Genomic DNA, 15,534 nt, shown 5'->3' with positions numbered 1-15,534 from the left:
CTCGTTCTGGCCTACAAGGAAGAAAAGAAATAGTCGAATAAACTCGTTATTTTTGTTTGTTTTTTCGCACAAAAATATTCGCGTCGCTTGATAAACATATAGTTGAGCCACGGTAGTCACTTGGGATATTTAAACATTTTCTTCATTGACTTTCTGGGCCGTCAAGAGGCAGTCCCTTAGGAGCCAATGTGGTAGTTATACAGCTCTCAAATTTAATCAAAAATATCTTCATTTGTGTTCCGAAGACGAACGAAGGTCTTACGGGGTTGGTACAGCATGGGGGTGAGTAATTAATGACTTAATTTTCATTTTTGGGTGAACTAACCCTTTAAGGTAATGTTGAAGAATATCCAGTGGTAAGTAAATAATCTCTGGTTCTCTGAGCTCATTAGCATGCGTTAACCTCCCAAACATTAGCCTGGGTTAAATTCAAACACTTCTTTAGCATGAGATGAGGTCAGTGGTTAGCCGTGGCCTCGTGTGTGGTGTTCAGCAAACTGAGGGGGTTTATCACATCGGCACAGCCCAGTAATCCCCCCTTTTAAGCCAGCACCTCTCCCAAAAGGAACACGCATGATAAGAGAGTGATCAAATGTCATGCCATGCGTCACACTCGAGCGTCGGAGGAAGCCCTCTGATAGGCCGGCCCGGAGGCACATCCAGGGTAATTACAGACGCCGCGGTTACGCGGTCCCGACGAGCTGCTAACCCCCAATTCCTCTTTCACACTCTCCTCAGAGACAATCTACGGTTAAATATTAGTCTGCCTGCCATTTAAACAGTTCAGCTATGTTTTAAGCTGACACAGGAAAGCGTTCGGCCACAATTATCTCTATGACTATAGCCTTCATTATGTTGACACAGAACGAGGGTACGGAATATGTTCCTACTGCTATTTCGCAGTATGTTCTTGCGTTTGCGCCATAGGGCTCGCATGATGAAGGGTTGAGTGACAGGTGACTGGAGATTGCAAAACAATTGCACTTTACACAACCACTGGCTGCGGGTTTGTGTAAGCGAATTCTTGGAAGTACATGTTGGAGACCGTGGTTGTTGACTACAGATTAGATGTACAGCTAAATGGCCTTGATGGAAATGACGTAGGCTACATAACTGCTTTTCCATCTGCTAGCATATTTTCATTCACACCAATGATTGGGGCAAAAAAAAGCTTTCAATTTACTGCCTATGTTGTTTACTTTTTGTGTGGTTATTCGAAGCAGGTTTTCATAAATCTAACCATTCATGTAGTGTGGATGTGCTTAGAGGTCTAAAAAAAAAAACCTTTACTTTTTCTATAGTAAAAGCCTATACCTTTTACTATTGGAAATATTGGCTGTGGCCTTAAATCACCATTTTTTTTTTTTATTTCAGCAGCCATGGCCACTTTACTAATTGAGTCAGTCACATTTTACAGAGTGTCTTCTCTGCTTTTCACTAAATTCAGCAGTCTGGTTTTTAGTTCTCTAAAATGAAGGGAATCTGAGCTTGTTTGGTGAGGATAAATGTCCCTGTGAAACTTCACATCGACACATAGACGGCGCCTTCTGGATTCAAAGGAGCTGTTACAAAAGCTGAAAAACATAGATGGCCACACTCAAATTCTTGATGTTTACGGATTTTATAATCAGACCCTCATCTTTCGTACTGTTACACAAATCTATAAATGTTATTGCATTTAAACAAGAAGTATTACATTGGTTTCGCTTCACATACTAGAAAATCACATGAGGTTCCATGAATATGAATTGCTTTGTGCAAGGTGTACAGGCAGTAGGTTTCTGAACATCACAGATGGCGTGTCACATCTCGCTAATGAAAAGATATACACTCGGTACACGTTTCAGAGCAGATTTCAATGGTATAACTGAGTGTCATTAATGTAGGAAGTCATTGAACAGCACTAAGGACACAATGATGAGAAAGTACAACAACAAGCAAAGATCTCAGTCATTAAAAGCCTCTAAGAAAATGATGAATGCTGCTTGTCTGAAATATTTTCCAAGGCCTATATAAAACCAACATTTAGCAGAGAAAAGCAGTCCAAAGGTGTTTTGTAGACTTAGCACTAAGGATATATAAATACTGTATTTGTGCTATTATTACGAGTAGCCTAATACTTCACCCAAAAAATGATGTCTTCAGAAAAGCATAGGTTCTTTCTTTTTATGAAAACGCAACTGAAATTATTTAGCTGAATGTTCGAGCTGCTTTGTTCCATACAACAAGAGAAAAAAAAGAAAAAAATACTGGCAAAACATTTTTCTACAAGCAAAGTATAATACTTATGTATATATTTATTTATCAATATATTTATTTTATTTTATATTTACATTAATAATCATTTAATATTGTAAAAAAAATGTCATTTAATATTATTAAAATATTGTGCCATATACATTTTCACTCAAATACATTTATTAATAAAAAAAACAATATTTACAAAAGAAAACTAGCAATAATAGCTGAAATAGTTATTCTAATTATACATGAAAGTCCAATACAGCCAAAGATTTTTTGCAGGAAAATGATGGCAAAACTGTAATTGATTTGTTTATAATTTTCAACCCTTTCTTACTGATGCTACCAATACTATCAGGAATCATTCTTTCAGTTTCATCTATGTTAGCCAATAATTAAAGGTGACACACAGAATTCACAGATAAACCTCATAGCTGAGCCCTGAACAATGAAAGTGAATGGTGAGACTACGACTGGCAAGGAAGATTTTCAAGGTAACATTCTCAGTGAATTCAATTTCAGTCTGTTCCGCACACAAACCTATCAGTCTAAACTTTTGTGTTACACGGAAGAAAGTAAATCACACAAGTTAGAAATGACATTAGGGTGAGTAAACACTGACAGAACTTTCATTTTCAAATGTATATATATATTTAATTAAACATGAATTGATAACTTTCATCTTTTTTTTATTTCTCTTTGGAAAAAAATAAAACACGTGGTGCTTATTTTATTTAGCGTTCTGTTAATAAGCCAGAGCTTCAAGCGGTGTAGAGAAAAATTAAGTCTTAACTCTTAGACCTCAAAAAGGTGAGTGTACGTGATTTACATCTTATAAAAATATCTTTGCAACAAAGTATGAAATGAAAAAGTTAAGGCTCAAAACTCCCACTCTTCACACACACTGATTAAAAAGTCACTACGAAGCTTTGTCTTCTGTCATGATGAAACTCAAACTTCCCACACTCGACACCTGCATTTAACAAACATAAAATTAACCGCAACATGTGAACATCCCCCACACAGGTTTTGCTCTTGCACACACCTGCTACCTCAGTGTGAAGTTTTTAAGAAAATCTTTTATTTTCCATGCTATATGTCAATTAATGAAGGCTTTGGCACTGTTACACCTATTCAGCACCGCTGAACGCCGTTCCAGCATCTGAAGAACACGTGAACAGCTATCATACAGAACGCCTGAGGCGATAGTGAATTAACGAGAAGATTCAAGGACACAACAGCAGTACGTTAAGGAGGATAGTGCTTATTGATATACATGTACTGCATATTAATGAGGGGAAAACAAAACAACAACCCTACAGCTACTTTCAACCCTTTGTTTCTTTGTTTTATGTCATGAGATTTTTGTTTTCACCAACAAATATCAGAGTAGTGTGAAGACGTTTTGCCTTTAGATAGTGGCATTCAAAGAAATGACAGGAAACAATAGGTAAAATAAGGGGGTGGGAATAGGAAATGACTCAAGTCCGATTTGAACTTGCATAAGAGCATGTGCACATCTTCAAAATGAGAAGCTCTTTTGTTTCCAAATTCGATATATATGTTATGCTATTCAATATATTCCTGTAGCTCAAACAGCAAGATCATTGGTTCAGATCCCAGGGAATGCATGCACTGAGTTTTTAACATTTCCATCATCCAATTTTGAAAATGCCACTTAGTCAGATGTAGGACGTCAGCAAGATCTATATTCCCTCACAGCATAGAAGCAGCAACTTACAATCCTTTGAAAATGGTGTACACTTTGTAAAAGTGTATGTTAATAACAGCACAAACATGCCAAAACATCTGAATAATGTATTGCAATCATTCATATTCATGCAGACATTACCAATGTAAAGCCATCTAACTTCACCTCTGGGAACAGACTCTTTATCTAGCTCTTTCTCTGGAGTTGTGTACTCAAGGTGCCTGAATCAGTGCGGAAAAGTTCCGCCCACACCATGTCTCCCTGCAGAGATACGTGCACATAACAAATTGGCATTAATTGCAGGACGGCAGCCGTCTGTCCCCAGCCACCATTGATTTCCTGCCTGCTTCGGCTGGCCCACATGGGCGTGAGGGACTGAGTAGGCTGCCTGTGTTTTTATAAGGGCCTAGCAGAGAGTAAGAGAGAGCACAGGCGTTCAAACCTAACTTTGCAACAATACCTGGAGCTCCTGTAGGGGTTACAGCCTGTCAAGAACGTTTTCAATGTGTCGGGAAAACTGTATTCTATTCAGACTCAACTAACTCTTAAAGAGTGCACCATATTCTAGAGTAATGTGAGCTTTCTGATTGGTCACAGCCATGCCATAAAGAAATATTTTATTAACTGTGGTGTGAAAAAAATGGACAAACCAGCTCAAAGCCCACAACTGAACCCAACTAAACACCTTTGAGATAAACTGGAACAGTGAACAATCAACCCATCATCCAATGTCAGACTCAGTACCTGACCTCAATAATAGCCATATGTCAAAATCTCTGTTCACACACATCAACAGAACATGGTTGTCAGTCCTATATATGGTTGGAGTGCTATATATTGTTAGGTTCACACAAAGTTTGGTTTCGAAAGAGACTGATTACTGCATTCTATAAACATACTGACAGTCTAAAACAATTGCACTAATTTTGAGATCAAGTTATATATCTGCTGTATAAATGGAACCATAGTGGACAACTAGGTGTCGCTCTTGTTATTGAGTTGTGGGTTGTTCTTTACTGTCAGTCACTAATATTAGGGCTGTCAAACACTCTCAGGTTACGAAAAATAGCAGAAAATAGGGATATTGTATAGTTGCCCTGCTGAAAAAAATATGGTTTGCAGGTTGTGGCTCCTGGCCTGGCCAGGCTGGTATTGTTTGCTGCTTTTAGGGCTCCCATTATGGGAGCATTAAGCATATACTTCCTTGGATTATCCACTTTTTTTGGAAATAGGCTCATTTTTCCACTCCCCCAGAGTTAAACAGTTGGGTTTTATCGTTTTCGAATGTATTCAGACGATTTTTTGATATGTAGAAGAATATCAGTAACTAGACAGTTTCTGGTCTCATTGAATTCCATAGTATATTTTTTTCCTACTATGGAAGTCAATGAGACCAGAAACTGTCTGGTTACTGATATTCTTCTAAATATCATATAAAAAAAAAAATCGGCTGAATGGATTTGAAAACAGTAAAACTCAACTGTTTAACTCTGGGGGAGAGGTAAAATGAGCCTATTTCCAAAAAAAAAGCGGAGGCAATTGTGATCAGACCTTCTGATTTGATCAAAGTATTCGAATAGAAGAGTAGCTTCATTTTGGTTAGTATTCAAGACACTCTTGCAAACTGTTGTATGAAAAGGACTATTAAAGTGACTAAAATTACTATTAAAGTGACTATTAAAATGACTATTGAAATGTCAAAACTGCTAGTAAATACCTTTGTCAATCCCAAACACTGCATGAAGGTAGATTTTGGCTGGGGATGGGGGACTTGTTGATAAATACACTTGTCAACCCCCAACACTGGGTGAAAGTAGATTTTGGGAGTAAAAACCGTTAGTAAATATGACTGTAAATCCCCAACACTGTGAGAATGTAGCTTTTAAGAGAGAAACTGGTTATTAAATACGGTTGTCAATTCCAAACACTGACTGTCTGAACACATCTTTTGAGTCAAACCTGTTAGCAATTCTACTCTTATCAGCATTCATCATCGGTGAATGCAATATGTTTTGGTCAAACCCGTTGACAGATATGGTTGTCAATGTCAAACACTGATTGTGTGAATATACTGTATTCAAGCAGTATGAGTTTTATGAAACCTTACATGAGAATATCTGCCAAGAGAATCAGACCAGATTAAAAAGAACACAATGTGCTCACACCCACCGTTATAAACGCTAACTTAATTGGACAAAACACTATGTAATTAGAGGCTAATTAGGAGATGTGGATCTCATCTGCTCTACTATCCCAGTTTTATGCTGCAGATTAAGTCTCATAGCCTGGAGTGGTGTGTTTTAAGGCTTAGGTATGATAAGCTCCTGTCTGAGCTACGAAAATGATTGAATGTGTTTTAAACAGCAGGGGATGGGCTTATTTCTCATGCAGGTAGCGAGCAAGTTCCGTCTCTGCACTTCACTCCAATCCATAACCAACCGACAAAATCAGTAGTGAGGAAAGTGTGTATAGCTGCGGAGCTTTGTCAGGAGCAGCCCAGACAGTGTTATGATGAATGTGTCAGCGAGAGGGAGATGTATTTTTCCGTACACGAAAACCTGGCTCACCTCCTTTCTCGCTAACTTTAAAATTCATCATGACTCTGCAGGGGCATAACGAACTCCATCAAAAAATCAGCCGGCATTAACATCATCTCCAACCAGCTGATCCGCCGGCTCAGGATCCCGCTCATGTGAGCTTAAGAACACAAGTAATAGGCAATCAACCTCGCATAAAAGAACAATAGCAGCCATCATTCATTCTCATGTACAATTAGCGTAGCGCTGACTGAGTGATGGCCCCTTAGCCCTCCGGCGCTCAGACATGCCACTTCCTGGCTGCCTGCCTGCACCATGGAGGAAGAGCATGACACTGTGCGAAGTTTCTCACACAGAAATGACTTAAAAGGCTAATTGGGCCTGGAGGTTCTGATACATCAGAGATCTCAGCACCCATCAGCTCTACAAGTCTCGTTTGCCATTTGATGGCTACGATCTGACCATGTGACCGTCTTGTATGGATCTGAGGGCCACTGGGCTCTTAGATCATCAGAGATGAGGAATAACAGAGAAGTGCCACTAACGGTCATGCAAAGCCATTCCTGAGGCTCATTCCAAGTCATTGTGGTGACAATTCCCGAGGGACTCTCATCTTGAGTCAGAAGGGAAAAAGAAAACATTTACATATGCAATGCATCTCATTAGTTATAATTAATGAAAGTGCTGCCTGCTTGCTCAGTGCTCCTGTTAGCACTAGGTAAATTAAGTATTCGGCGCACATATGCACAGGAGGATATTTTCATATCTATCGTGACAATGGCTGGGTTGTCCGGATGCTGTTGATGCAGAGCGGCCTCGATGGACGTCGCATCTTAGAGTGGCTCAGGAGAACAGGATATTACAAAAAAAGTCCCCTATGTTCTAATGACAGCGCACTGCGCGGATACACAGAGAACATGTTGACACTGAGGGGCTTTCTTAATCCTGACTGCCAGAGAGAATGAAAGAGAGAGAGAGTGTTTCTGTGCAGTCAACACGTGGAGAGTAATATGAGTTCTATTTACTGAAATATGGCCTCATCTCGCCACAGCAGTGTAAGATTCCAAGAATTATTAGCTAGGGTTCGCTGTTGACATGGGCGCAGTATCCAGTGAGGTGAGTTGGATGTAACATGAGTCTCAGTCCTCTGCAGAAAAAACAGCTGAACAAGAATGATCATATTCCAGGAAGAGAATAAGTACTGATTTTATTGCAGACTAGGAAGAGTTTCAATTTAGAGTAGCATGGCAAAAATGAGTAAACTATAAGCAAAAGTTTTTTTCAAAAGTGAACTACTCTTTTAACTTATAGATTACGGTCTATTACGGAATTCAACCTAACATAATACTTTTTAAAAATCATTCCATTTTACTTGCTTTGTTCAGAGACTTTAAAATCATTAAAGGGCAAATCATGGGAGACCTCTTGGGAAAACTGCTGGAAGAGGTGCTAGTGAAGCCAGGTCTGTGTGGGTCCTTACACCCCAGTAGTGTCATAAATTCCATGTACTTTGAAAAAGAGAAGGGGTGTGACTCCGGTACCCTGGACAAATTTGTCCATTGGCCTCTGTCTATCATCATAGCTTCCTAATCAACCCCATTTATACTGATTGGCTTCACCTCTCTTTGCATCCCAAATGACTCACCATACACTATGTACTTATGCACTATGCATATCTGTGTAATATATGAATCTGATATGGTTATTATGCCATCAGAGTCTGATAGCCCCTCCCCTTCCGTTGTGTAATTAAAGCTGTGACAGTTGAGTACATGAAGTACCCAACATTACACATTTCATTTTTTTTTTTTTTCAGGTTAAATTAAGTGCATCATTTTTTATTTAAAGACTACTTTTTCTATAAGGAAACTGCACACTACTTGCACTATTTATACAAAAAAAAAAAAAAAAAAACAGAATAGTGCATATACGTGCATTGGGACACACCTTCAGTCTCCTGTCCATTTTGGCGCAATATGGCTGCTATCACTTCATCCAGGTAGATGCAGCACATTAGTGGTGGTTGAGGAGATTCTCCCATTCCATATGTAAAACGCTTATAAAAAAAGCGCTATAAAAATGTAACGAATTATTATTATCATTTGCTTTCTGAAATTCTTTGTAAAATTGGCGCTCTGTTCGAAGAGCTGCGCAGACACCTCACCGTTGCCATGGTGACATCTGATAGGACTCAAACCTCTGCCTCTCTTCTTCTTTCTTTTTAAATTCTATTTCCATTTCTAGCTCCACTAATCAAGGACTGCCAGTAAGCCCAGAACAAACAGATGTTACCGATTAATTTTCCCATCACTTGAATTAGAAAGTAAATTAAAACAAAAAGATTTTCTGCTGGAGTTCAATAAACAACTCATGCCTGATTCTTTCTTTTTTTTTTACCTCCTGTCAAGAACAAATGTTGCACTGCTAACAAGGCAGATGCATGGCTGCCTAATGGGAGGGTTGTTGGTTTTCCAGTGTTTTTTTTTTGTGTGTGTGTGTTTTTTTGAAGGCACCAGAATGTGGCTCATTATTGCTGGTGTTAGCGTGTCCTTTTGTGTATGAGTGTGTGTCAGTGAGCTGTTTCACAAGCTGGAAAGACTTGCATTATTGTTAGCAGTGCCCAGTGCTGGTGCTTTCATATGCTTATGACCTTTCATGGATTTTTGCCAAGGTTTCGGTTTTCATGATGTTGTACAAAAGACTCTGCTCTGCTGATACTTTGCAATGCAGTGTGCGCTTCCCACACAAACATACCACCCAAATCCTACCACGAGTGAATGTGGAGCCTATGGCATTCTCCATGTTGATTTTCTGTGTTCTGTAAATATACCTTGTCCAGGCCAAAGGTCTTGGTGAGGGCAAAGCCCCAGCCCTGCTCGAAGGCCCGGCGGATCATGGCGGCACTGGTTGTGGGTGGAGCGCTGGCCAGCCCAAACGGGTTAGGAAACTTAATCCCGCACATCTCCACACTGATGTCCACTGTATCGATCGCGCAGTGGAACAAGGGCAGTTTAGGAGTGGTGCTTACTGTGTTACCATGAAGGGACTGCAGAGAAAACACACACAAACACAAACAAAAAAATAAACACATGGTTACATAAAAAAAGAATTGTCATCCCAAGGGAATAATAGCATATCTTTAATAATAAATAATACTACTGAACAGTTTTTTCCATTAATATGGTTCTTTTAGAATGTATGTGTTTACAGGAATGTTCTAAATTACAATTATATTTGGGTTGAAATGCATGCTTCTGTTTATATATATACAGCAATGAGTCAAAAACAGCATTCAGCTAGTTACTGCATTCAATAACACACATATTATTATTATTATTAATAATAATAATAATAGTAATATATAATAATTATTAATAAAAAATTCAACTTTCACACCACATTTTTTGTTGTTGTTGTTGACAATATCTCACAAGTTGTCACTAAGGCAGGGAGACTTGGACAGCCTGTACTGAGTGTCATCACTCTAGTTTGTTTGTGACAGGAAATTTATTGTGTTACAACTGCCTCACGTATTACCTACTAGCAAAAGAAAAGAAAAAGAAAAAAAGAAAAGAAAATGCATTTTTTGCAAGCTAAAAACCCAGACAAAGAGAACATCTCATTCCACTGAAGATCCATATACAAAGCACTAAAACCAAAATTTAAACACAACACCCACAACAAAATGTGATCTCATCTTCCAATGATTTACGTGATCTTGAACCGCTGAACCCATTAGCAAATATTTGAACAGCTCTTTCTCTGTAGTCCAAAATTACAGAATGGTTTTGGAGAGGAGGAGGGGATTTGCCAAACAAACACTCCAACGTGACTTCCTCTGGCCACAGTTACATTACCGATTAACCTCTGCATGAACCTTCTCTTTATGCTGCTACTTAGGTCAATGTGCAAAATCTCAGAAAATAGTCTTCTTCTAGGAAAACTAAGGAATAAACTTCTACTGTTTGAGTGTTGAAGCCAAAAAGCAGTCCCTGTGGAATAATGCCCTCGCTATAAAAACATTGAGCGTAAAACTTTGAGTGCTACGCTAATACTGAAAATTGCTGGCACTGACACATAATGTGAAGCAGGCTCTCAGAGCTACACAACTGTGGCCAAACACTAAGTATGTTGTGTAAGACGTCCAAATGAAGAATGAGATGGATTGGCTTATTGAGTGGAGAGCCCACCTGGATGTACTTGTGGATGTGCCAGGAAGCTTGTTTGCCATCGTTGACAGACTCCACGGTGGTGTTGGCCAAGCCGGCGATATCTCCGCCGGCAAACACCCAGGGTTCACTGGTTTGCATGGTTTCGTAGTTCACCTTAGGTGTCCCCCATCCGCTCAGCTTAACTGGTTCCAGGGCCTTCTTCACTGTTCCAGCATACAATGTTGCAAAGATCAGAGTAGGTAGAGAGATGCAAACTATACATTTTCATTAAGTTTTCAATGTAAAGGAAAGGCACACTTAGGTATTTAAAATAAATAAATAAATTCTCAACTGTTCAAAAGTTTAGGCAATAGGATTTTATTATTTTTAAAGTAATCATTACTTTCAGTGAGCAAGAACATTTATAGACATTTATATATATATATATATATATATATATATATATATATATATATATTTTAGGCAACAAAGGATATATTTTTGCTGCCTTCACAAAAGATTTATACGACGCACTGTTGCTTTCCAACCCTTTGCTTTCAGACACACGCAAGGTCTTTTTAATGGATGTATGTAGTTCACTTTCAGTCAAAAGCGTCAGACGTAGTCGACATCTCCACCCTGCCGGCTGCCTCCACCAGTCGGCAGCCTCCACCCCGCTGCCAGTGGCAGTTCCTCCACCTGCTCATCACCGAGGGTGTTCCCCTGCCGCCGCTCCCGCTGGGCATACGCAGTAGCCTCCAGCCAGGCCTCAGCATGGAGCCGGCCGCAGTAGGGATGCCCAGCCCACTCCGGCCGCTGCCAAGCCAGGTGGCAAGCGAAAGCATTCCGGAGTGGGCCACTCAGGGATGGAGGAGGATGCTCTTGGAGTTGATAACCCATTGCACTCCCTCCGCCCGATTGAGGACTGGGTGGAGTCTTTGTTTGTTTTAGTGTCCGTTCCACTGCTGCTCCCAAAAGAAGTGGAGCAAGCGGTACCCACATTTCAAAGAAAGAGCAAATTCCTCTGCTCCTGGGGCCCAAGAGGGCAAGTCTGGCGGTGTGCGACCAGGAAAGCCTTGCACCCCTCAGTCCCCACTGAGTTTGCCAGCACGGCAGCTGGGTGCAGTTCGAGGACCCGGTCATCAGCCTTCTCACGCATCCCTGGACATCTCGGGGAGACAGGTAAGTGTCATGCATCACACTCAGACCCTGTTTCAGGCAGCCTCCAGGCCTTCTGAGCCGGGTCCCTGTCCCCCACCTCGGGTACTGGCGAAGGACGCGATGTAGCCTCTCCTCCAGCCGATATGAAGACCTATGGCTCTGTTCAGGGACAGCAGCAGCAGCATTAAGGAATGCTCACAGTTTAGTCCTGGGAGAGCAGAACTATCCCCCTATTTGAACAGAGCAGCAACGATGACAGAAAAGCAAATGCCATGTTATACATGACAAGGAGGAGCTGGGGAGGAGGTGGGTTGCAGGGGCGAGCAGTTAGGAGCGAAATGAAATCTGCTTAAATAGGGCGCCCTGATTTAAGCGTAGTCATTAGCAGCGAGGGGAGATGAACAGCAGATCGCCGATGAGACCGTGTTGTCGGCCGATTCGTTAGCAGCATCTTGACTACTTGGCCTGCCAGAACTGATGCTGACGCTCAATTAGACGTCGATTTAAAAGCCACAAAACTTTGATTTCAGTTGTCTGGGCTCTGTAAGTGCCCAAATAATTTTTAGTGCCACTGAGGACACATAACTGTTCACTTAGTGAGTGCTGGATATATTTTAAGCTGAAAAATGAAGACATGTCTTTGATGGAGAAAGAAATGACAGTCCCTCTGGATTCCTGCATGAGACAGGCAGAGGAATTTGTAACCCTGACGGCCCTGTTGATGCTTTGCTGTGGCTGTTATTGTTGAGTATATTTTCCCTTTTCTTTTTCAAGACCAATCCCCTAGTCCCCCCGTCAGCTCTCCTCGCCTGACGCTCCAGTGATCATGAAGACTGCCGGCCTCATCACTTTCAGAAAAAAAAAAACAAAAAAACATCCTCACACCCTCTGTTTGTTTCCCTCCTCCCCCAACCCCCCTCTCTGTCTCATGCACACACATGCAGGCTGTGGAGTGTGACAAATCTAAGAGACTCCTGAGATCTTCCCTTTAAATGAAATGGCCTCCTCTCAGAATCCAGTAGTACTCTCCAGAGAAACTTCTCATACAACTAGTCATTGCTAAGCTCCATTAGAAGATGGAATGCTGTGTGAAACATAGGCAGGAGAGACGCTGACATAAAGAAATGCAACAGCTTAGTAGACACAAAGCCACTTTGGATGGATGAAAGGGGGGGAACAGGATGCATTACTGAAAATGCACACATATGAATTAAAGTCACAAGGAAATCCACATTGACAATTCTTATTTGTGTATGTAATATTAGTGCTTATTATAAATGATTTATCTGTGCACATCATTATATGTACACAATGGACAACCTGTTATTCACATGACATCAGAGCAATATCAAACTACAACCATCCAATCAATTCCACCCTACATTTTTTTCTTGTTACAGCCGTTTAATTTGCATATACGTCACAATAGGGAAGGAAATACAATTGTAACTTCCGTTTCATGCCACAAGTAGATTTTTCCCCCCAAATATTGCAGCCCTAGTTGCTTCTGATAGTTGTCCAAGTCCTACTGACTTAAACATTCACTGTCATGAACATGGTAAACTGAAAAAGCAAACAGCTTGGAAATGACAATGAAAAGGAACATACTTTTTCATACATGCTGCTCACATATTATTTTAGCAGAGTTTGTGCTGAATACAGTATAATCAGACTTAAGTCATGGAAATGTTACAAGTAACATAAATAAGCACAAATGTCAGGGCATGTCAAAACACCTCCAGGGCCCAGAAAACAACTCCGACACAAGAGGGTTAATATCTCCTGACTGCACTGGCTTCTGTGAAGAGGGTAGGGGACCTGCAGGCATTCTCAGTCTACAAATCGTGCCTGGAATTCAGACCGGCCAACTCTCAAATTATCCTGAGACCCAGGCCCGGATACGTGCCCAAGGTTCACCACTCCTTTCAGGGGCAAGGTGGTGAACCTGCAAGTGCTGCCCTCGGAGGAGGCAGACTCAGCCCTTGCTTTGCTCTGTCCCGTTCGCACTTTGCGCCTATATGTGAACCGAACACAGAGCTTCAGGCAGAGCTTCAGCCTCAGACCAGCTCTTTGTCTGTTATGGAGGCTAGCAGAAGGGAAAGGCTGTCTCTAAGCAGAAGTTGGCCCACTGGATAGTAGAGGCCATCATCTTGGTGTACCAAACCCAGAGTGAGTCGTACCCCTTAGGGGTGAGAGCTCTCTCTAACAGGAGCGTTTCTTCCTCCTGCGCGCTGGCACAAGAAAATCTGATTCATGATGTGCCAGTGCGGCGGCCACATACACTTGCAAGGTAAAAAGGTAGGAAGGAAAGCACTGACCAAGTGTGAATCTTTGTGGGTCTTACCCTCTGGAAGAACACCAGTTTGCAAACAGACTACACTTAAAAGCAGATAACCGTCTCATAGCCCGGCACTCCTGGCTTTGTCTTGAGTGATAGTATTTATCACCACTGGTGATATGCCAGGTCTACCACGTCCCATCCATGGCCCAGAAGTGGAGATTCAAGATGGTGGGTGTAGTTGTCAAATTGTGCCCAGTCCCTGAAAAAGGAGATCCTTCCTCAGGGGAATTCACTAAGGAGAAACTTTCGTAAGGAACATGAACACCAAGAACCAAGTCCACAAGGGCTTGTAAGGTGCAACCAACAAGACCTGTTCTCCATCCTCCCTGACTTTGCAAACCATCTGGCCAATCAGGCTCATTGGGGAAAATGCATATTAGCTCAGCTGTGTTCCAGCATGTCCATGCAGAAGGGGGCTTGGTGAGGGAATACCACAGCAAGCAATGGTTCAGCTTCGCTGAATTTACTCCAAATCAGCTGGACCCCTGGTCACTTGTTGTGAGAGCTCATCTGCTGCGCTATTGAGTTTACCTGGGATGTGAGTGGCCCACAGCGACTTCAGACTGCCGCTGTCAGTTTAGTCCATCCGTTCAGACCAACATATGCTTGTCTTGGATCAATGGTCAAAATCTCAACAGGGCCAGCAATATCACCAGCAACTTTATGTCATTGATGTTCCACTGTAGTTGAGGTCCTATCCAAGAGCCCAATGCTGCGTGACCATTGCACAAGGCACCCCAGCATGTCTTGGACAACAACTCCCATGGAAACTTTTTCTAGGGGAACCCCTTTCCATAGAAATACAAGGTCTGTCCAAGGGCTCAATAAGAGACGGCAAATCGGCTTGATGATCATGCAATGTGTGCCGCTACACAATGCCCATCTCAAGGCTCGAGTCTGTAGCCAATACTGAAGCGGTCTCATATGCAACAACCTGATTTGAGTAAACAGTTCACTGGAGAGGAAAAATAATAAATTAATAATAAGTGAAATTTCAGAATGTGCCAGAGTTGTTTTAGTAATATTGTTAATATATATATATATATATATATATATATATATATATATATGAAGAGTTCAGATGCAAAAGCCTCTAAATGCCATTTGAAATTTTCTTCTTGAATGATGATTTTTATCAAACTTGTATATTGAAGTTCAGTAATTTCACTTAAATAACAATTAATAGGTAATCATGATTGCCATTTAAGTGAAATTACTGAACTTAAATATACAAGCTTGATAAAAATGATCATTCTAGAAGAAAATTTCAAATGGCACTTAGAGGCTTTTGCATCTGAACTCTTCATATATATTATATATATATATATAAACTTTAATTTAATTTAATTTAATTTAAATATTTTATTTTAAGCTTTTGTAAGTTTAAAATTT

General features: G+C 40.8%; 1 protein-coding gene across 5 annotated transcripts in view; it reads right to left on the bottom strand.

Annotated features, from left to right (window-relative positions):
* dpydb (dihydropyrimidine dehydrogenase b) overlaps window positions 1–15,534 on the bottom strand; it is a 113,725-nt gene that overhangs the window by 49,078 nt on the left and 49,113 nt on the right. For all 5 annotated transcript variants that reach the window (XM_089131357.1, XM_089131358.1, XM_089131359.1 and 2 more), the window contains 2 exons: window positions 10,680–10,864; window positions 9,320–9,535 (listed from right to left, as the gene is read on the bottom strand). In XM_089131357.1, coding sequence (XP_088987483.1) covers window positions 9,320–9,535; window positions 10,680–10,864 — 401 coding nt within the window. The remainder of the gene's footprint in view (window positions 1–9,319; window positions 9,536–10,679; window positions 10,865–15,534) is intronic.

Source organism: Pimephales promelas, chromosome 5, assembly GCF_988280905.1.
Source record: "Pimephales promelas chromosome 5, fPimPro1.hap1.1, whole genome shotgun sequence".
NCBI lineage: Eukaryota > Metazoa > Chordata > Actinopteri > Cypriniformes > Leuciscidae > Pimephales > Pimephales promelas.
Note: the sequence above shows the minus strand (reverse complement) of the source record. Positions and strands in the feature narration are given on the sequence as shown.